The following is a 21,765-nucleotide window of genomic DNA, read 5'->3' on the forward strand; positions in this document are numbered from 1 at the left end:
AAATAAAATATTTATGCCCATTTCCAAAATAGCTGTTTCCAGTATTTTAAGTATAGATAGATGTAACTAAAAATGATCGTTGCTTGGTGAATATAGTTTCAGGGGAGAGCAGTGTCCTCATGAGGTTGTGAACTTAGTCTTATGCTGGGGAATGAGTCAGTCTTAATGCACTACTGGCCTGTAACTGCCAAATCCACTAGGTTTTCATGGATGCTGCTCGGCGAACTTTCTCCCTTAATTGAATGTGGCTGTAGATTCACTGATAGTTTTAGCTTTATAGCTCCGTTTTTTTTAGAATTCATGGCTTTCGTCATATAGCATTATTCCAAGATATTTTTACTATATGATTTTAAAATGTTAATTTGGTTCATTGACAGCCACAACGTCATTGTATTTAATTTACATTTGTAATAGGCGGTTACCTTCAAAGAGAATAGATTATTGTTCTGGGTAACTGGTCTTTCTAAACTTGTTTAGGAATTTCAGCGTCCTCATTTTGGGGCATAAAGTCCTCTGTCCCTTACTCTGATGTCTGTTAATATCAGGTATTCATATTAGTTAAGTAACATTTTTCTCTTATTTAGAGATAGACTTTTTCCAAGAAATTTTTAGAAAAAAATATGAAAACATGATTAACTGTAACTTAAAAAGCTTATTTGTTATCAATTTACCTTGTTTTTGTTTTTATTTTCTGTCTTCTTAGAGTGGGGATACTGTGTTGATTGGCGCTGTCAGAGGTGGTCATGTTGAAATTGTTCGAGCGCTTCTCCAAAAATATGCTGATATAGACATTAGAGGACAGGTATGTGTGATTACAGTGCAGTTGCTATCTTAGAGTATAATTGGATGTAAATGTTGACTGATCATAATGTTATTCTTCCCACTTTCCTATGGAGATAAACTTGTAAACCCTAGTACATTTAACAGATGTATATTATTACTAAGTTTCACTGCCTTTATTGTAAAATTTCTGTATTAATGTCGAGTTAAATGTAGATAGAGGTAAACCAAAAAAGCTCATGTTTTTAGAATATACTGTCTTTCGTAATGTGTATATATAGATTCAATCCTTAAAACTATAATGAGTAGTTAGTGATACTGAGAGAGTCGGTGACACTTCGACTATCTGGTACTTATTTATTTTTTTAGTGTTTTCTGCCTGTTTTGTCTTCTTCCTTCATCTGCTGTTCTTCTACTGTTGTTGTTTTATTTTCTTCTCCTTTTTCCCCACTGTGCCTACCTTTCCTAGGACCACTTGGTAGTGCCTGTGGACATTGCTTAAGGCAATCATAGTTCATAGAACCACAAAGGTTATTAATTTTAGATAAAAGCCTTGCCCACAGTTGTGAATTTATCAAATACTTCAAGAGCTTTAGACTTTAGAAAAAGTTCTTGGTGTCTCATTTTGTTGTTGGACAGTCTACATTTCTGCTCAGTTTTTTCTTGTATTTGGCCAAAAATCTCTTGTGTCCAAATCCATTTTTGAATCAAACTATAACTATTATGCCAAATGTTATGGGGGAATTAACATGGGCCCCTTGTCTTTAAGACACACATATTTTAATTTGAAAGATTTTAGTTTGTTTATTTTTATGCTTTTAACATAAAAAGTGAAGCCACAAGATGGTATATGATTGATTGCCTAGCAAAAGATTCAAGTATGAGTCTTGAGGTGGGGAGAGAAGGCCTTAAGGTCTGGGGCTTTTGGAAGAAGGTAGAACTTGAGCTAAGTTTGAAGATGAGTTGGATTTAGGTAGGTGAAGAGCCTGGCGGGGTTGCTGATGCCTGTAATCCCAGCACTTTGGGGAGGCTGAGGTGGGAAGATCCCTTGAGCCCAGGACTTTGAGGTTATAGTGAGCTGTGACCATGCCACTGCACTCTAGCCTGGGTGACAGAGTAAGACCTTGTCTCTTAAAAAAAAAAAAAAAATAGAAAAGGAAAGCTGGGTGTTTCAGGCAAGGGGAGTTGTAATAGGATGAGAAAATTAGGAAGTGGAAGACTGCATTTCATAGCTAGTGAAGGAATCATTTGGCAGTGGGCAGTGGAGTGGCGGGTATGGTGGTGGGGATGGTGGGGAGAGGTGGAGAAATGAAATGGGAGGGGGTAGGGCCTGAGAAGTTTGAGTTGGGCAGCTAGTGTACATTTTTTAGAAGAGAAACTGTTGAGGAAATTTTGGTATTAGGAACTTAATGTGGCTGCTGCAAAAGTCGTTCATTATCTCCTGGGTTAAAGTAACATTGCCACTAAAAGATGGGTTCTAGGTCACCTACTTGGACTTTTACCTAACTACTTTGCGTCTGTGAGTCCTCTTCTGTGTTTGAATTCATTTTTTTGTTGTTCTCTAGCTCTACTTTCAAGGTCTACGTGGATTGATTTTTGGGTTTTGAGCTAGATAAGATTTTAAAGATCTGATCAAGGCAGTATAGGGATATGGGATGGATGGAAATTAAGAAAGCTAAAAATGATAATGCCTTATATTTGTGAAGTACATTTTCGTGCATTATCTTTTGAAAAATTGAGCAATACTTATAGCATGTGACAGATGAAAATCTAAGGGTCAGAATAGTCAAGTGACATGTCCGAGTTTATAGGGTTCAAGTATTGATGACTCCTAACCCAGTGTGTGTTCCTGAAATTTGAGTACATTACAAAGTGTAGTTTACTTTATTAACTATGTGGGATTGCTGCTTTTTAGGTTAAGTAATACGAAGTTTTCCTAGGCTTCTTTCACAAAGAATTTCTCAAAAGTAACTCCAAGATAGCATAAGGATTAATAGTGTTTCCTACCATGCTGCCTGTTGGAATGCTTTCTGACAGAAATGATGTTTTGTATTTATAAATAGCAGTTTTAAATATTGTATCTTACATGAAGTGATTGTGTTTTTTTAAATTATCTAGGATAATAAAACTGCTTTGTATTGGGCTGTTGAGAAAGGAAATGCAACAATGGTGAGAGATATCTTACAGTGCAATCCTGACACTGAAATATGCACAAAGGTATAAATGGCATTTCTATTCTGTTAGCAGCACCTTATGCTGAATGTTAGTACTGCTCATTTTATTTCAGTCGTCTTTGTTTGATGTTAGAGTTACACTGATTTTACTGGTAATATTCTCTATCAAATTGAGGAGTAACTTTGTATCCTTTCAGGATTTGTGTATTCATAGCAAAATACAGTGTGTTGTTACTTCAATTAAATACTTCTCAGAAAGTACAATATCAGCTATTCATAAATTGTTATTATTTGGACAGCTCATTTCTCCCAAATTCATTTATGCCACTGTTATCTGGGATGCAGAACACATTCCTTTGTGGGGAGATGGCGTGTGCTCAGGAATTCCAGGCCAGTCTGGGCAATATAGTGAGACCCTGTCTCTTTAAATGAATACATAAATAACCATATCACTGGTGGTTGGTTCCCCAGACTAGCTACTTTCAACTGTTTTACTCAAATCGTGTAAAAAATACAAAATTATCTAATACTGTGGTCTCCTATTTAGCCTATGTGTAATCATTTTCTATGGGGAAAATGTATTTGGAATTCTGGGTTGATATGGCAGGAATTCTTAATGAGTAAAGCAAAATTATAAAGTCACCCATAAGACAATCCTATGTCATCTGCTGTAGATCAGGACCAGCCAGTTTCTAAATCAGTGATGGTACTTCCAGTACACCAGGGTGGAAAATTTCTGAGATACCTTCTGGTTTGCAGGTGGCTCCTTAATCCTCTTTTTTCTTTTTCTTTTGGACCTTGGTGTCAGCCAGGGTGACTACCTGTGGCTTCTAACCAGATTTTTGTCTAACTCAGTGCTGAATTGTGGTCTCTTCTTGTTTCCCTTCCTTTGGTTTTGAAAGCAATCACGAACTCTTTTGAGGTTTTCTGAAGGCATACTGCTTGTTTCAAATGGTTCCACTGAGAATTGAAGCGATGTTGGTATACATTTCTGAAAAACTCTGGACACTGGCTTACCTGGACGTTGACAGGCTGGGCTGTGGGTTGGTTGGTGGGGAGAACGGGAAGTAGCCTCTGGAGGGGACCTGCCCCCAGGTCAGTGGTAGAACCTGGGGAAGGGCAGAAGCAGCCACTGCTGCCTGCTGTAGCTTACAAGCAGCTGGGGCGGGTCCCACACCTGGCTACGTGATTTACAGTCACTTTGATACAAATGAGTGGTTGTAAAGGAAAAGCACTTTTTTGTTGTTAGCTTTTATGTTTTCTTGAGAGGGTTTTAAATATAGGCTGTTACCAGAGTCAGATATTTCTTGACATGTGCATTTGTATGACATAAGCACAGGAGTCAAGCTATTAATCTGGCAAATGTTCTTATTTGTGCCCACAGGATGGTGAAACGCCACTTATAAAGGCTACCAAGATGAGAAACATTGAAGTGGTGGAGCTGCTGCTAGATAAAGGCGCTAAAGTGTCTGCTGTAGATAAGGTAAAACATCTGTGCGGAGAGAACACTGTATGGAAAGCTGTTGGTAGACTGACCTCTGTATGGAGTGGATTTAATGGGGATCTGATTTTAGGTTGTGTGGGGAGAGATGACTTGCTGGGGGTGTCCGTGTGGGATTTGGATCCCACACAGTAGCGCGCTGAGGAGTGGGTGGGCTCAGTGTGCTATTAACGCAGCTGCTTCCGACTCTCCTTCGACGGCTCACAGCAGCTGTGGGCACTGCCATTGACAACCACATCAGGAGGAGGCTCTGCCTTCGTCAGGGTAGAGCTTGCTGCGGATAAACAGGAGGAAAGAATGCACAGGGGCTGGAGGAGGCCGACTCTCAGAGCAGACCGCGTTAATGTTCACTGACAGGAGACAATGTGTTTGTTCTGCTGCGTGTCCTTGCTATAATCCTTTTAGAGGAATTTTTATATTTTCTGTAATAAGTTTAGCTCTAAGTGGATTAATACTTCATATAGATTTGATTTTTCATTTTGGTTTCTTTTTATTTTAAACAAGCTTATTTCTTTCTGTACTTTAAATTGGTTTTCCCCCAGGATAGAAGTGAACTGATGTATGAAGTAAAAAATAATATTGTAAATTTTCTCCTCTGATGAATGATATGATTTGGGCTTTACTAATTAATACTAGATTGAAGTTTATTTTTCTATTAGTTATAAGGCAGTTAAACAAAAACGGAGTCAAGAGTCAATGTGTTTGTGTTTCATTTTGCCATGTTACAACATTATTTTAAAACATAAAAGCACCTCCCCCCGTCGTTACCATGTTAACATAATGTCATATCAAAGAAAGGAAACTTTAATATTAAAAACTAGAAGACATAAAGTCAAAGAAGAGTTTTCAAAATGGAATATATGTAGCTTTCTAGAAAACTTCTTATAATGCCTGTTTTTCTCAATCTGCCATTGACTCATCTGACACTGGTCCGCCAATTTGCGATATAGAACCACCAGACTGTATCCTTCAAGGTTCCATATAGCCTTGTTAATTATATAAAATGCTATCTTAAGTAATTGCTTTATACTCATTAATAAGTTTCCTGAAGGCCTCTGCCTTGGTATTCTTTTGTGTGTTGCTGTGCCCAGAGTCAGCACATGATACTTGTTGACGAATACACATGATAGTTGGAACAGTTGTTCATTCATGAACACATTCTTACTGAGGATGGGTAAAATGCTATCCTGCTAGAATTTGGGTTACAAACTTTTAAAAGTCTTGAACCTGGATGTTCATAGAGAATTTCATAAAAACAATTTTAAAAGTGACGATTAATGTTATTTTTACCTTGCCCATCACTGCTCTCTGATTATTTTCAGCCTGTCAGCAAAGTATGCTAATATCCTCCCTGCATTTATAGAAATTTTGTATCTGGCAGAAATGCTGCTGCTACTGTTTTGTCTTCTCACAGGTCTGGGGATGAGAATTGGAATTGAGATGGGAAAATAAGATGAAATTGGGTTTGGATATGTTTAGTTTGAGGGCTGATAAGACATTCAGGAGTCTGTGGCCAGTAGACATTGGGAAATCTAGTACTGGAATCTGGGCAAGAAATCAAGGCTGGTGATGGAAATTTGGCAATTAGTTACTAGGATAGAGAGTTGCATGGGAGTGACTAAGATGATCAGTGTGAAGAAAGATGAAGGCTGAAGTCAAAATGGACTTCCCTTATGCTGTGTGTCATATTGCAGTTTTTAAATTGTGCATGTTTATCCAGTCTCTTCCTATTATGACATAAGCTACTTAAGGTCAGCAACTATTTTGTCTTTCATCTTTATATCCTCCAAAGTACCAAGCACAGAGCCTTACATATAGTGAGTCTGGTGCATAGTTATGCTACCACATTTTTTAGGACACGGGAGGAGAGTCTAGAAGATGAAAAGTTGAAGATAAGGTCGTGCCTTGGAAGCCACAGGAAGAATGTGTAGGTCATTTTCATTTAGTGTCCTGGAGATCAGTGTGGATGAGAACTGAGAATTTAATTTGTCGAGGTGTTTGTGAAGTAATCAATAGGAGAGCACTTTGCAGCCCAAAGAGGACTTTTGAAATTTACATGTTAGCTTTCATTAGTGTAGAATGTGAACACTAATGTGATTGGAGATGCTAATATGGAGAGAAGGTGGGTTGATAGGGAAAAGTGAAAGGTGAGGAGAATGGAAGAGGAGAGGAGAGAGTCGGAGGAGGATAGCTGTACATAGAGGACTCAGGTGGAGAATGTAGAGTGATGAGATTTAAGGGTTCACTGTGGCAAATTGTTGACAAAGATCATTGGAGCTAACAAGATCACTTGTGTTAGATGGCTGTCAGCATGGATAAAGCTTTCTAGACAGATGAAGAAAGCCGTGAAATAGAACTTAAATTAGTTGAGGAAGGTAGTTGACATCCTTGGACAATAAATATTTGGATGATGGAGGGATACTAATGAAAGTGGACCCGCTTATCTCCCTGCAGCCTAGGAGGAGCTGCAGGGAGAAAGCCTATTGCTTCTCCTCTTTCACTGAGTTAAGGAAAGGGGAAAAGAATGACCTTCATTCTAGAGGGCTGTGGGAGAAATAGTATCTGAGCAAAGCTGGATGAGGAGCTACAGAAGGATATTATGGGGAAGATACAGATAAAAATTCATACTATATATGTGCTTTATATGAAAAATAAGAAAAGTTCAGATTTTGTTATTTTACAGAAACATGAAAATTGTTACTGTCTGCATACTATATATAAAGATAAGAAAGTTCAAGTTTCCTACTATTATTTTACAGAAAGGAGATACTCCCTTGCATATTGCTATTCGTGGAAGGAGCCGGAAACTGGCAGAACTGCTTTTAAGAAATCCCAAAGATGGGCGATTACTTTATAGGCCCAACAAAGCAGGCGAGACTCCTTATAATATTGACTGTAGCCATCAGAAGAGTATTTTAACTCAAATATTTGGAGCCAGTAAGTATTGAGTTTTGCTCCTAACTGAGCTTTTAAATAATCAATGTTACATTAAAGAATATGGAAAATAAGGCCAGGCATGGTGGCTCACGCCTGTGATCCCAGCACTTGAGGGAGGATTGCTTGAGCCCAGGAGTTTGAGACAAGCCTGGGCAGTATAGTGAGACCTCATCTCCACAAAAAAATTAAAAAGTTAGCTGAGCGTGGTGGTGTGCTTGTAGTCCTAGCTTCTTGGGAGGCTGAGGTGGGAGGATCTCTTGAGCCAGGGAGATGGAGATTGCAGTGAGCCAAGATCACACCACTGTACTGGGTCTCACTCTGTTGCCCAGGCTGGAGTACAGTGATGCAATCACAGCTTACTGCAACCTCGAATTCCTGGGCTTAAGCGATGCTCCCACCTCAGCCTCCTGAGTACTTGGAACTACAGGCCCATGCTACCACACCCAGCTGATTTTTTTTCTTTTTTTGTAGAGATGAGGTCTTGCCATGTTCCCTAGTCTGGGGCCAAGTGATCCTCCCACCTTGGCCTCCCAAAGTGCTGGGATTACAGACATGAGCCACTGTGCCTGGCCATGATTCTATTTTTTATGACTTTTTGTATTTTAAAATATTTTTCTTATTATAATAGTAATGTGCACTAATTACATTCCAAGAATGAAAACATGAATATAGCAGAAAGTTAAAATTCCCCATTACCCCCCACCTCCCAACTTGTAATTGTTTACATGACCCTCCAGGCTTTTCTTTATGCTTATAAAAATGTTACATACTATGTATATAGTTTTAAAAAATAAAAATTGAGTTATACTGTGTTACAAAAGCTTAAAGTGTCATATTTTAATTATTGCATAATTTTTCATACATTGAGTTCTCTATTGGTGAATATTTAGTTTGTTTTGCTAACAACTAGTGCTGCAGTGAACACCTTTGTACGTATATCCATTGACTCTTATTTTTAGGATTTTTTTTCTTTCTTTTGAAAATATTATTAGAGATTCAGGGGGTACAATTAGGATTATTTTCTTAGGGTAAATTCCCAGAAGTAGAATTGCCAAGTCAATGGATGCCCATAGTTTTGATAGACTTTCCAAAATGGTTGTAAAAATTTCTTCTCCCTCTGGCAGTGTAAGATACCACAATTCCCCACAAGCTTGCTAGCACTGGGTATTTCCAGCCTCTTACTCTTTGCTAATCAGATAAATAAGAAAAGAAAATCTCATTTCAATTTGTGTTTTAAAATTATTAGTGAAATTGAGATCTTGTAATATATTCATAGGCTATTGCTTCTCAGCCTTTTGGCTTAGATAATGTGTAATATGTTCATAGTCTATTTGTATTCTTGCCAGTTTCCTTTTTGTATCCTTTGCCCACTTTTTAGTTTTTAATATTTTAAAAAAATTGATGTGAGAGTCTTTCTATGTTATGGATATTGATCCTGGGTCTATCCTATGTGCTGCATTCCTCTCCCCCAGCATACCCTTGGTTGATGGTCATGGATTTTTATTCGTCATTCAAAAGTTCTATGTTTTGTAGTTTATTCATTAGTCTTTTCCTGCAGTTCTGGCCTTAGTATTACATTGAGAAAGAAAGGCCTTTTTAAACAAAGATTTTTAAAGTCTCTCCTATATTTCCTTCTAGTACTTCTATGGTTTTACTTTTTTCTACTTAATTTTTTAATGTTTCAGAAAATTTTGTTAAGGCTATGAGGTTATATAGCATTTTAATTTAATTTTTTTCATGAATGATTAAACTTTCCCAACACCACTTACTAATTCATCCCTTCCTGCCTTATTTGAAATGCCACTTATGTGGCATATCCTATATGAGTTCCAGAATGTTCAAATTATTGTTTTATATTTTTATTCTTCTCCAGTGACAAATACCCTTCAGTAGTCTTTAATTTTTTTTTTCTATTCTTACACATTCTTCTTTCCTTTCAATTAAAACAAAATCCTCATGGATTTTAATTAGAACTGCCTTAAAGTGATAGAATAATTTGGAAGAATTGCTGAACCTTTCTGCCTGGAATCATACAATGTTTCTTTTTCTATTATTATCTATTATGTTCTTCAGTAACATTTTACAACTTTCTTTATATAAGTATTACACGTATTAAATTTATTTTATATGCTCATTTGTGTTAATCATATTTTATCGATTCTAAAATGCACAATGTTCCCATAATTTAACATCTCTGAAATTGGAATGTGTCTTGTAAGTGATGGACAAGAAAGCATGATGTCACAATTTGGCAACATTTTGTTCTTTCTTAGTTATACGTAAAAATGATGTATCATATAATAAGTATCAAGTTCTATGAAATATCATAGTAATTTAAGAATATCTGAAACTTTTTATGAAATACGATAGTAATTTAAGAATCTCTGAAACTTTTTTTTTTTAAATTTTAAATCAGGTAGCTTTCCAAGTCAGAATAGGCTCAGAGACTCCCTGAAACTGTCTCTACATGGGTATAAACATTTGAAATAATTATTTTCTCTCTAATCAAGGAAACAATAAATGAAAATAGTGTTCCTTTCTAATAGTAATGCCACTGTTTAATGTAAGATATGATGTGTTTTAATTATAGGACACTTGTCTCCTACTGAAACAGACGGTGACATGCTTGGATATGATTTATATAGCAGTGCCCTGGCAGATATTCTCAGTGAGCCTACCATGCAGCCACCCATTTGTGTGGGGTTATATGCACAGTGGGGAAGTGGGAAATCTTTCTTACTCAAGAAACTAGAAGGTAAAGGGCTTGCTTGTACAAAGTCTGTATATATAAAACAAGGTTTTCTCTGGGGATTTTTCTGAAATAAAGAGGAAGACCACTTTCTGTATAAGCATGTGTGTTGTGCGGTTTACTGAGATGAACTCCCCTCTGGTTGGTCCTTTACACAGTCATTTGAGTTCTATTTCTAAAGCAGATCCAATTGTGTGATAACCCCACATAAAACGCTTGTTGGCAAGTTTTTTCGGGCCCTTCACAGACTTGTCAATTTGCACGGTCCCACCTGCCAGCACCACCTCTGGCATGTGCCCCAGCTTCAGTCACAGAGGACTATTTGCTCTTGCAAGAACAGACCAGATGTGTTTCCCAGGTTGTTCCCTCTATTAGCAGCTCCTTAGCTGGCCTCACTACCACCCACCCAACATGCATGCCTTTTGCTTGGCAAAAGCTTACTCATTCTTCAAGGATAGGTTTCCGTATTGACTATAAAATTTTCCCCAAGTTGTGTACAAAGAATTACTTGTGTGGGACTCCCCTGGGCTCAACATGCACCTTTAAGAACAGTATTCTCAAATGTGCTGGGAAGGAGAAGGGATGAGGAGGATCACAGTGGAATGGTGGTGATATGTAGTTTGAAGATATAGGGTATTGTTTTCATTTTTGCATGTGGAAACAGTATGCATATGTGTAATGTTTGTTGTTTGTGTTAATGGAAACCACAAAAAACAAGTCTCAAGAAAATCTTGACAGATGGGAGTATATGAGAAGGGATTTTGTACATCCTCCACGTGAAGCAGGAGAGGGTGGCGAGTCAGGCCTAGCTGTGGTCCTGGGGGTGAGGTGTTCATCTTTGGCAAGAGAACACTGGGTAAAATGGTTAAGTAGCAGTATTCTATCTAGGGACCTACTAAGTGTCCAATAAATGTTTACACTGAAAATGTGAAAACTGCCTATTGAGTTAAAAGTTGTATTTCTTAAACAAAACAGGAATAAGGTTTCGTATTAAATTCTCTTTCAGATGAAATGAAAACCTTCGCCGGACAACAGATTGAGCCTCTCTTTCAGTTCTCATGGCTCATAGTGTTTCTTACCCTGCTACTTTGTGGAGGGCTTGGTTTATTGTTTGCCTTCACGGTCCACCCAAATCTTGGAATAGCAGTGTCATTGAGCTTCTTGGCTCTCTTATATATATTCTTTAGTAAGTCTTTGCTTTTTATCTTTTTCAAAAATGGAGAAAACGTTAAGATTCATAGATAAAGAAAAAACATTGTCTGTCTTTTAAAACTTGTATGTGATTTTCATAATTGAGTGAGAAAATTGATCTTTTTGCTACTCCATAAATTTTCCTAAAGGAACATTACTCACAACTTGGCGGAAGTAGCTTATAAACTAATGTACTACTTGTTAATCTTGAAGCAAGACCCTATATTATTATACTTACTCTTTTTGTTAATTAATGATTTATATTTAAATCTTTTTCTGGGCCGGGCGCGGTGGCTCTCACGCCTGTAATCCCAGCACTTTGGGAGCCCAAGGCGGGCAGATTGCAAGGTCAGGAGATCGAGACCATCCTGGCTAACACGGTGAAACCCCGTCTCTACTAAATATACAAAAAAATTAGCCGGGCAGGATGGCGGGCGCCTGTAGTCCCAGCTACTCGGGAGGCTGAGGCAGGAGAATGGCGTGAACCTGGGAGGGGGAGGTTGCAGGGAGCCGAGATGGCGCCACTGCACTCCGGCCTGGGTGATAGAGCGAGACTCCGTCTCAAAAAAAAAAAAAAAAATCTTTTTCTGAAAAGAAGGCTTCCAAGCCATCATTGGTGTGCTCTTGAGCATTTTGACCACGTCTGTACTTTTAATTTTATCTAAAAGCAAAATAAAAAAAATATAATCCCTATTCTTGGGGGTATCTTCAGTTGCAAGAAAGGAAATAGATTTACTGTTAGAGGAACTGATAACCAACTTTACCAGTTGCGAATAGTGATAAATCCAAAGTGATTTGCATTTGAATCTGAACTGCAGTTATGTTTCTGTTTAAGGCATATTTTAGTCAGTTTACTTTTCATTTTTCATATCTTCTGTATCTTAGGGGAGGTTAATGGAATTCTTTGAGGAGTAGTTAGGAAATAGTATGGGACCATAGAAAGCTATGTAAGCTTAGCTGTCATTACTTGATATTTGATCTTTGGAGAAAAGATCTGCTTGACTAGTGACTGCTTTGGATAACTTTTTTAAACTGTGAATTTCAGTTGTCATTTACTTTGGTGGACGAAGAGAAGGAGAGAGTTGGAATTGGGCCTGGGTCCTCAGCACTAGATTGGCAAGACATATTGGATATTTGGAACTCCTCCTTAAATTGATGTTTGTGAATCCACCTGAGTTGCCAGAGCAGACTACTAAAGCTTTACCTGTGAGGTGAGTTGTTCCATTTGACAGAAGAAATCTTCAATGAGATTCAGAAAAAAATATTTTTCACTTCAAAAAGGTTATAGGGGCCGGGTGTGGGGGCTCACGCTTGTAATCCCAGCACTTTGGAAGGCCGAGGTGGGCAGATCACCTGAGGTCAGGAGTTCGAGACCAGCCTGGCCAACATGGTGAAACCCCATCTCTACTAAAAATACAAAATTAGCGGGGGCGTCATGGCGCATGCCTGTAGTCCTAGCTGCTTGGAAGGATGAAGCAGGAGAATCGCTTGAGCCTGGGAGGCAGAGGTTGCAGTGAGTCAGGATCGTGCCATTGCACTCCAGCCTAGGTGACAAGAATGAAACTCTGTCTCAAAAAAAAAAAATGTTTATAGAGTATAATTTCTCAGTGTATGTTCCAAAAAACATTGGAACCTTTTACATACAAAAATAAAAACATGCCCTGGTCAAATACCGTGGGAACACTTCAGATTATATATCCCTCTTGTACGTTAAAGGATCAGAGGCACCTTTCCATAAAGAAACCTGTTTAACTTCTATTTACCAAATTTTATTTGAGCATAAACCTTTTCTCCCTCTTATGTCACCTGTTACCATCTTTTGGAACACACTTTGAAGAGAGCACTGGATGGAGGAAGGGTCCAGCCACTGGCCTTGGTCCCCAGAGAGCTTCCCGTTGGAGACCTGACCCCTCCTTATGTGAGCGGTTAACCTGGGGAAACCCAGCTCCCCTCTCTGAGCTGTGCTTTTCTCAGCTCAGGAAATATATTCACATGTCTATCTAAAATTATTATTCATATTAAGTAGGAAATTTATGAGAAAACAGAAAAGATGAAAAATATTTAAGTCCAGGAATAAAGGAAAGGTAGAGGGCTCCAGAGGACAGTAAAATGAAAAAAAAAAAAGCTAGAAAATTAAAAGCAAAAGAAATTCAATGGAAGTAAGCAATGTAAGAATTTAAAATGTATTAAGGCCAGATGTGGTGGCTCACACCTGTAATCCCAGCACTGTGGGAGGCCAAAGCGGTCAATTGCTTGAGCTCAGGAGTTCAAAACAAGCCTGGGTAAAGGCAAAACCCCATCTCTACAAAAAATAGAAAAATTAGCTGGGTGTGGTGGTGCGTGCCTGTAGTTCTAGCTGCTTGGGGGGCTGAAGTGGGAGGACTGCTTAAGCTTGGGAGGTTGAAGGTATAGTGAGCCAAGATCACGCTGCTGCACTCCAGCCTAGGCGACAAAGTGAGACCCTGCTCAAAAAAAAAAAAAAAAGGCATTAAAAGATGAAAATTTTTTAATTATAAGAAAAAATAAGTGTAATTTAAGATGAAAATAAATAGGCCAAACCAGATAAAATATTAAAACTGAGTATAAGAGAAAAATAAAGGTAAAAACTTTTAAGTAACTAGCATATAGAATTAAGTATTAAGAAAAGGATTTAAAAGTGAAAAAGTTAAAAGGAAAACAGAATAAAATAATTGGAATATTTTTACAGAAAATAAGGAAACCAGTCTAAATTAATGAGGTGTTTTTTTTTTTTTCAGTTAGAACAATTAAAATAGCATCATCAAGACCACACAGTATATTACAGATTGTATTCTGAGAGCAATGTTTATCTACTGGACTGAGATGAGAGTTTAATTTAGAGATGGAAGGGAGAAAGGAACTAACACACAAATAATAATGATTCAGAGAGTCAGAATACAAATAATTCACTTAATTTTGAAGATCAATTGTGAAGAGAATATTTTACAGCTATTTGTCAATCCCTGGTAGATGTTGAAGCTATAAATAAAATAAGGCATGCTAAAACTTGAGTTTTTAAATGGTATTACTGGGCTTGAAATTCTTTAATGACTGTAATTAATATTTTTTCAGGGTTAGAGTCTCTTTCGTTGGTGTTAGAAAACTTTCTTTGTGCAACTCTTGGTGGCCACATCATGACACGGGTGTCACCTTTTAACCACTATATCATGAGATCTGTTGGGGTGTCTGATACTCCATGTCTAAGTTCTGGCGTAACTTTCCCCCGACTGTCCTTAGTCAGAATTACTTTATACGGCTCTGCACATTTCACTTTTGTTACTATTTTTTCCTAAGAAAAGTATGTAAGATTTTAGAAGTGGAAGCTACCTAATTACAAATTCTTTTCCCTCCTTGGAATTTAAAAAACAATATTTCGAAAGAGACAAAAAGAAAATAAAGGGTAAATGATGCAAAGATGACATACATTGAAGTTATTTGTTACTTTAGATACCAAAGTAATGTTTGATTTGTTCTTTTCTTCAAGGTTTTTGTTTACAGATTACAATAGACTGTCCAGTGTAGGTGGAGAAACCTCTCTGGCTGAAATGATTGCAACCCTCTCGGATGCTTGCGAAAGAGAGTTTGGCTTTTTGGCAACCAGGCTTTTTCGAGTATTCAAGACTGAAGATACTCAGGGTAGGATTTCCTTCCTTCCTTCTTTGTGTGTAAGGGGTGGGGGTGGGATAGATGTTCAGTTTATTTTCATGAAAACACACCTTGAACATTAGACTCATCAGGTACTGTGACTATAATGTTAGGATTTTCTAGATACTTGATATGTTAATTATTAAAACCATTTGTTGCGTTACAGGTAAAAAGAAATGGAAAAAAACATGTTGTCTCCCATCTTTTGTCATCTTCCTTTTTATCATTGGCTGCATTATATCTGGAATTACTCTTCTGGCTATATTTAGAGTTGACCCAAAGCATCTGACTGTAAATGCTGTCCTCATATCAATCGCATCTATAGTGGGATTGGCCTTTGTGTTGAACTGTCGTACATGGTGGCAAGTGCTGGACTCGCTTCTGAATTCCCAAAGAAAACGCCTCCATAATGCAGCCTCCAAACTGCACAAACTGAAAAGTGAAGGATTCATGAAAGTAAGCACTCATTGGTTATTAGAAAAAATTGTAATGCGAATATGCTGCCACTGTCATGCTCATTTGGGCTTTAGGAAGTACACTCTCTAAATATTAAAGTGTTGCATTTATTTTAGTTTAGTTAATTTGTTCATTCATTCATTCATTCATTCATTCAAGACTATAATTTAAGGTAGTTTTAAGTTCACAGTAAAATTTAGAGGGAGGTGCAAAGATATCCCATATACCCACTTCCCCCACACATACACAGCCTCCCCAGTTGGCACCATTACCCACCAGAGCAGTACATTTGTTACAGTTGATGAACTTAGGCTGACACATCATAATCACCCAGCATCCGTAGTTTACATTAGGGTTCACTCTTGGTGTGGCACATTCTGTGGGCTTGGACAAATGTATAACATGTATCCACCATTATAGTCTTATACAGAGTAGATTTATTGCCCTCAAAATCTTCTGTGCTTCACCTCTTCACACCTATTCACCCCTCTCTCCACCCTCCTCCCTAACCCCTGGCTACCATTTCTTTTTACTATCACCATAGTTTTGCCCTTTCCAGAATGTCATATAGTTGAATCATACACGTGTACTCTTTTCAGATTGGCTTCTTTCAAATAGTCGTATGCGTTTAAGTTCCCTTCATGTCTTTTCATGACCTGCTAGCTCATTTCTTTTTAGCATGGCTAACGTGCCATTGTCTGGATATGTCACAGTTCATTTATACATTTATCTACTGAAGGACATCTTTATTGCTTCCAAGTTTTGGCAAGTATGAATAAAGCTGCTATAAACTTTTGTGGACAGGCTTTTGTGCGAACATAAAGGATTTGAAAACTCCTTTGGGTAAATACCAAGAAGTGTGATTGCAAGATTGTATGGTATTTCGTTTTGTTAGAAACAACCAAACTGTCTTCTGAGGTGGCTATTTTGCATTTCCACCAGAAATGAATGAGGCTCCTGTTGCTCCACATCACATCCTCACTAGTGTTTGGTATTATTGGTGTTCTGGATTTTGACCATTCTGTTAGGTGTGCAGTGTTATCTTATTGTTTGAATTTGCATTTCTCTGATTACACATGTTGTGGAGCATATTTTCATGTGCTTATTTGCTATCTGTATGTCTTCTTTGGTGAATTGGCTGTTAAGGTCTTCGGCTTATTTTTCAGTCAGGTTGTTCATTTTCTTATTGTTGAGTTTTAAGAGTTCTTTGTATATTTTGGCTAATGGTCCTTTATCAGAGAAGCTTTTTGCAAATATTTTGCCCCATTCTTTTGGTTGCTTTTCATTCACTTGACAGTGTCTTTTGCAGAGCAGACATTTTTGATGAAGTCTAGCTTATTAATTCTTTCTTTCATGGATCTTGCTTTTAGTGTCCTATCGAAAAAGTTAACACCAAACCTATGGTCACCTAGATTTTATCCTCTGTTATTTTCTAGGTGTTTTATACTTTTACATTTAGGTCTGTGAGCTATTTTGAGTTAATTTTTGTGAAGTGTGAATGTGTCTAGATTCTTTTCTTTCTTACTTCCTTGCTTCTTTTCTTTCTTTTTTTTTTTTTTGTTTCCAGTTGTTCCAGCACTATTTGTTAAAAAGACTATTTCTTGTATTGTATTGCCTTTGCCGCGTGTCAAAGATCAATTGACTATGTTTGTGTAGATCTGTTTCTGGGCTCTCTTTTCTCTTTGTCTATTCGTTTGTGCATACCACACTGTTTGATTACTCTAGCTTTATTTTCTTGAAGTTGGGTAGTGTCAGTCCTCCTGTTTTGTTCTTCTCCTTCAATATTGTGTTGGCTATTCTGGGTCTTTTTCTCCTCATAAGAACTTTTGATTCACCTTAAATAACTTGCTGGGATTTTCATTGAGATTGCGTTAAATCTTTAGGTCAAGTATTGAGTCTTCCTATCCATGAACATGGAATATCTCCTCATTTATTTAGTTCTTCCTTGATTTCTTTCAAGAGTTTTGTGGTTTTTCTCATATAGATCTTATACATATTTTGTTAGATTTATACCTATTTCGTTTTTTGCAATGTTAATATAGATAGTAATTGTGTTCTTAATTTCATGTTTGATGTGTTCATTGCTGATATATAGGAAAGTGATCAACTTTTGTATTAATCTGAAACCTTGCTATAATTGTTTGTTAGTCCCAGGAGTTTTTTGTTGTTGTTGATTCTTTCGGTTTTTCAACATAGAGAGTCAAGCCATCTGTGAACTAAGACAGTTTTCTTTCTTTCTTCCCAATCTTCATACCTTTTATTTCCTTTTTTTTGTTTGTTTTGTTGCATTAGTTAGGACTTGCAGCACTATGTTGAAAAGGAGTGGTAAGAAAAGGGACAATCTTGCCTCATTCCTATCTTAGTAGATGTTTTCATGTTCTCCCCATTAAGTATGATGTTAACTACAGATATTCTTTATCAAGTTGAGGAAGTTCCTCTCTATTTCTAGTTTACTGAGAGTTTCTACCATAAATGGTGTTGGATTTTGTCAAATGCTTTTTCTTTATCTAATTATGCAATCATGTGATCTTTCTTCTTTAGCCTGTTTTTTTTGTTGTTGTTGTTGTTGTTGTTGTTGTTGTTGAGGCGGAGTTTTACTCTTGTTGCCCAGGCTGGAGTGCAGTGGTGCCATCTCAGCTCACTACAACCTCCACCTTCTGGGTTCAAGTGATTCTCCTGCCTCAGCCTCCCAAGTAGATGAGATTACAGGCATGCAACACCATGCCCAGCTAATTTTGTATTTTTAGTAGAGACGGGGTTTTCACCATGTTGATCAGGCTGGTCGTGAACTCCTGACCTCAGGTGATCCACCCTCCCTCCTCGGCCTCCCAAAGTGCTGGGATTACAGGCATGAGCCATTGTGCCCAGCCTAGTCTGTTGATGTGATGGATTACCTTTATTGATTTTTGAATGTGGAACCGGCCTTACCTACCTGGCATAAATCTCACTTGATTGTGGTGTATAATTCTTTTTATACATTTTGCTTATGATTTGCTAATATTTTATTGAGGTTTTTTGCATCTATGCTCATGAGATATTTATTGGTCTGTAGTTTGCTTTTCTTGTCAAGACTTTGTCTGCTTTGGGTATTAGAGTGATGCTGACTTCATAGAATGAGTTAGCAAGCATTCCCTTTGCTTCTGTCTTCTGAAAGATCCTATGTAGAGCTGGTATAATTTCTTCTGTAAGTGCTTGGTAGACTTCATTAGTGAACCCTCTGAGCCTGGTGCCTTCTGTTTTGAAAAATTATTATTGATGCAATTTCTTCAATAGATATAGGCCTGTTCTTGTGAATTTTGGCAAATTATGTCTTTGAAAGAACTGGTCTGTTTATCTAAGTTATCAAATTTGTGGGCATGGAGTTGTTTGTAGTATCCCTTTATTATCCTATTTTTGTCCATGAGGTCTAAAGTGGTAGCCTCTCTTTTATTTGTTGTTTTTCTGAATTTGTGTTTCCTCTTCTTTCATCTTAGTTAGTCCAAGGCTTATTGATTGTGTTTATCTTTTGAACTAACTAGCTTTTGGTTTCATTGTTTTATTTCTGTTTTAGTTTTTATTATTTCTTTTCTTCTGATTACTTTGGATTTAATTTGCTCTTTTTCTAGTTTCCTGAGGTGGAAGCTTAGATTATTAATTTTATTTTATTTTTATTTATTTATTTTTTGAGACAGAGTCTCACTCTGTTGCCCAGGCTGTAGTGCAGTGGTGTGATCGCAGCTTGCTGCACTCTCTGCTCCCTGGGCTCAAGGTATCCTCCCACCTCAGCCTGCCGAGTAGCTGGGACCACAGGCTACATGCCACCACGCCTGGCTAATTTTTGTAGATACAGGGTTTCACCGTGTTGCCCACACTGGTGTGGAACTCCTGAGCTCAAGCAATCCACTCACCTTGGCCTCCCAAAGTGCTGGGATTATAGGCATGAGCCACTGCACCCAGCCAGATTACTGATTTTATATCTTTCTTCTTTACTAATATATGCATTCAGTGCTATAAATTTTCTTCTTAGCTGTTCTTTTGTTGTGTCCCACAAATTTTGATAAGTTGTGTTTCCATTTTTATTTAGTTCAAAATATTTTAAAATTTCTCTTGAGATTTTTTTCTTTGACCCATGTGTTATTTGGAAGTGTGTTTTTAAATCTCTACATGTTTTGGGATTTTCCAATTATCGTTCTGTTTTTGATTTCTAGTTTAATTCCACTGAGGGAAGACACTGTATGCATGATTTCTATTTTAAATTTGTTATGGTGTGTTTTATGGCTCAGAATGTGGTCCATCTTGGTGAAAGCTTTATGTGAGTTTGAAAAGAATGTGTATTCTGTTTTTTTTTTCTTTTTTTGGATGAAGTAAATGTAGGTGTTCCAGTTGATTGATGGTGTTGTTGAGCTGAACTGCGTCCTTACTGGTTTTCTGACTGCTGCATCTGTCCTTATAGAATGGTATTGAGGTCTCAAGCTATGATAGTGGATTTATCTATTTCTTCTTGCAGTTCTGTCAGCTTTTGTCTTACATATTTTGATTCTCCTTTCTTAGATATATAAATGTTTAGGATTATTATGTCTCCTTAGAGAATCAGCTCCTTTGTTGTTATGTAATGCCCCCCTTTAATCCCAGTTACTTTCCTTGCTTTGAAGTCTACTCTGTCTGTCTGAAATTAATATAGTTACTCCCACTGTCTTTTGATTGGTGTTGGTATGCTTTCTCCATTCATTTACTTTTAATCTACATGTGTCTTTTTATGTAAGGTGAGTTTCTTGTAGATAACATACAATTAGCTCTTTTTTGATCATCTCTGACATCTCTTTCTTTTAATTGGTATCTTTAGAACACTGACGCTCAAAGGGATAATTGGTTTTGATGGATTAATATCTGTCGTATTTGTTACTGTTTTCTATTTGTTGCTTGATTTTTGTTCCTATTTTTGTCTTCTACTCTTCTTTTTGTCTTTTATGCTTTTATAGAGCATTTTTTTATGATTCCATTTTCTCACCTTTCTTAGCATATCAGTTGTACTTTTTTTAAAACTTCTTTTTTTGAGTGGTTGCCCTAGGGTTTGCAATATGCATTTACAACTAATCCAAGCCCACTTTCAAGTAATACTATATCACTTCTCAGGTAGTTTATCTTATAATAGCAAAGTAATCCTAATTCCTCTCTCCCATCCCTTGTATCATTGTTGTCATTAATTTCATTTACATTTATAAGCATACATAATATGTACATTATACACACACACACCCCCCCCCCCCCCCCCACACACACACATATATAAGCTTACATAATCAAGGAGTGGCCACTTCCAAAGTGTTTATATATATATGTAGAACCAGAAACCAGCAGTCCTTTTATTTATTTTGAGCTCTATTCCAGATTTTTCCAGTGGAAATACATATTTGGAGTGAGAAACATTATAACAGTAGCATGTTTTTATAAAATAGACTTTTATAAGTTATTCAAAAGAGTTAGCAACTACTGTCTAATAATATAAGTTCCTCTAGAACCCAGTAAAGAGATCTGTTTTTAAAAATAGCAAATTGAACCACCAAAATAAATAATACAGGGTTTTGTTTTTCAAAGTGAAAGGGACTTCATAGAATTCTGCAGCTCATTCCTGTGGCCAAGGTCAGATGCCATCAGGGAGCCAACAGCAGTGTAGCGCTTCGATCACTTGGATTTGCATCCAGATCTGAATCTTTTCACATTAACAGCTTCTGATCTTGCAAGTTAGTCACTCAACCCAGTTTGTTCTTTTTAGAACAGATATGGTAGTGTCTATCCCACAGTGTCATTCTGAGGATCAGCTGCTGTAATTTATGTGTAGTCACTTGGTAAATTGTGAAGCACTCGCTCTTATTTTAAGTGGAACCACAACTGGCAGCAAGGACTTTGAATGTCTTCTGTTCCTATTAGATGACTTTCTATCACGCTTTCTAAGAAATATGTTTAAGCTTCTTGGATCTTCCTTCAGTGCTTTCTATACCTTACTTTGCAATACAGGTTCTTAAATGTGAAGTGGAATTGATGGCCAGGATGGCAAAAACCATTGACAGCTTCACTCAGAATCAGACAAGGCTGGTGGTCATCATTGATGGATTAGATGCCTGTGAGCAGGACAAAGTCCTTCAGATGCTGGACACTGTACGTTTGCGCCACCTCAAAAGCCACCATTGTTATGTTGTGGCACTTGAGGGAATGTATGACTTCTCAAATATCTAAAAATAGAATGGAATTGGTTTTTGTTTGAGTAGTTCCTATTTTGTGATTTTTCTTTTGTAAAAACAACCATTCTTTATACAGAAACTTAGCAAGAATAAATG

At 37.3% G+C, this 21,765-nt stretch overlaps 1 protein-coding gene across 24 annotated transcripts in view; it reads left to right on the plus strand.

The window, feature by feature from the left end:
* Window positions 1-21,765, plus strand: part of KIDINS220 (kinase D interacting substrate 220) — a 116,748-nt gene that overhangs the window by 36,711 nt on the left and 58,272 nt on the right. For 21 of the 24 annotated variants that reach the window (XR_010123155.1, XM_054474658.2, XM_054474657.2 and 18 more), the window contains exons 9-18: window positions 704-802; window positions 2,899-2,997; window positions 4,339-4,437; window positions 7,215-7,392; window positions 9,983-10,147; window positions 11,148-11,327; window positions 12,378-12,543; window positions 14,835-14,986; window positions 15,162-15,451; window positions 21,446-21,586. Coding sequence is in view for 23 of the 24 variants with exons in the window: in XM_054474658.2 (XP_054330633.1) it covers window positions 704-802; window positions 2,899-2,997; window positions 4,339-4,437; window positions 7,215-7,392; window positions 9,983-10,147; window positions 11,148-11,327; window positions 12,378-12,543; window positions 14,835-14,986; window positions 15,162-15,451; window positions 21,446-21,586 (1,569 nt within the window). In the remaining variant the exon portion in view is untranslated. The remainder of the gene's footprint in view (window positions 1-703; window positions 803-2,898; window positions 2,998-4,338; window positions 4,438-7,214; window positions 7,393-9,982; window positions 10,148-11,147; window positions 11,328-12,377; window positions 12,544-14,834; window positions 14,987-15,161; window positions 15,452-21,445; window positions 21,587-21,765) is intronic. The other 3 variants (XM_063648990.1, XM_063648991.1, XM_063648992.1) reach the window with 1 other exon arrangement.

Source organism: Pongo pygmaeus, chromosome 12, assembly GCF_028885625.2.
Source record: "Pongo pygmaeus isolate AG05252 chromosome 12, NHGRI_mPonPyg2-v2.0_pri, whole genome shotgun sequence".
In the NCBI taxonomy this organism is placed as follows: domain Eukaryota; kingdom Metazoa; phylum Chordata; class Mammalia; order Primates; family Hominidae; genus Pongo; species Pongo pygmaeus.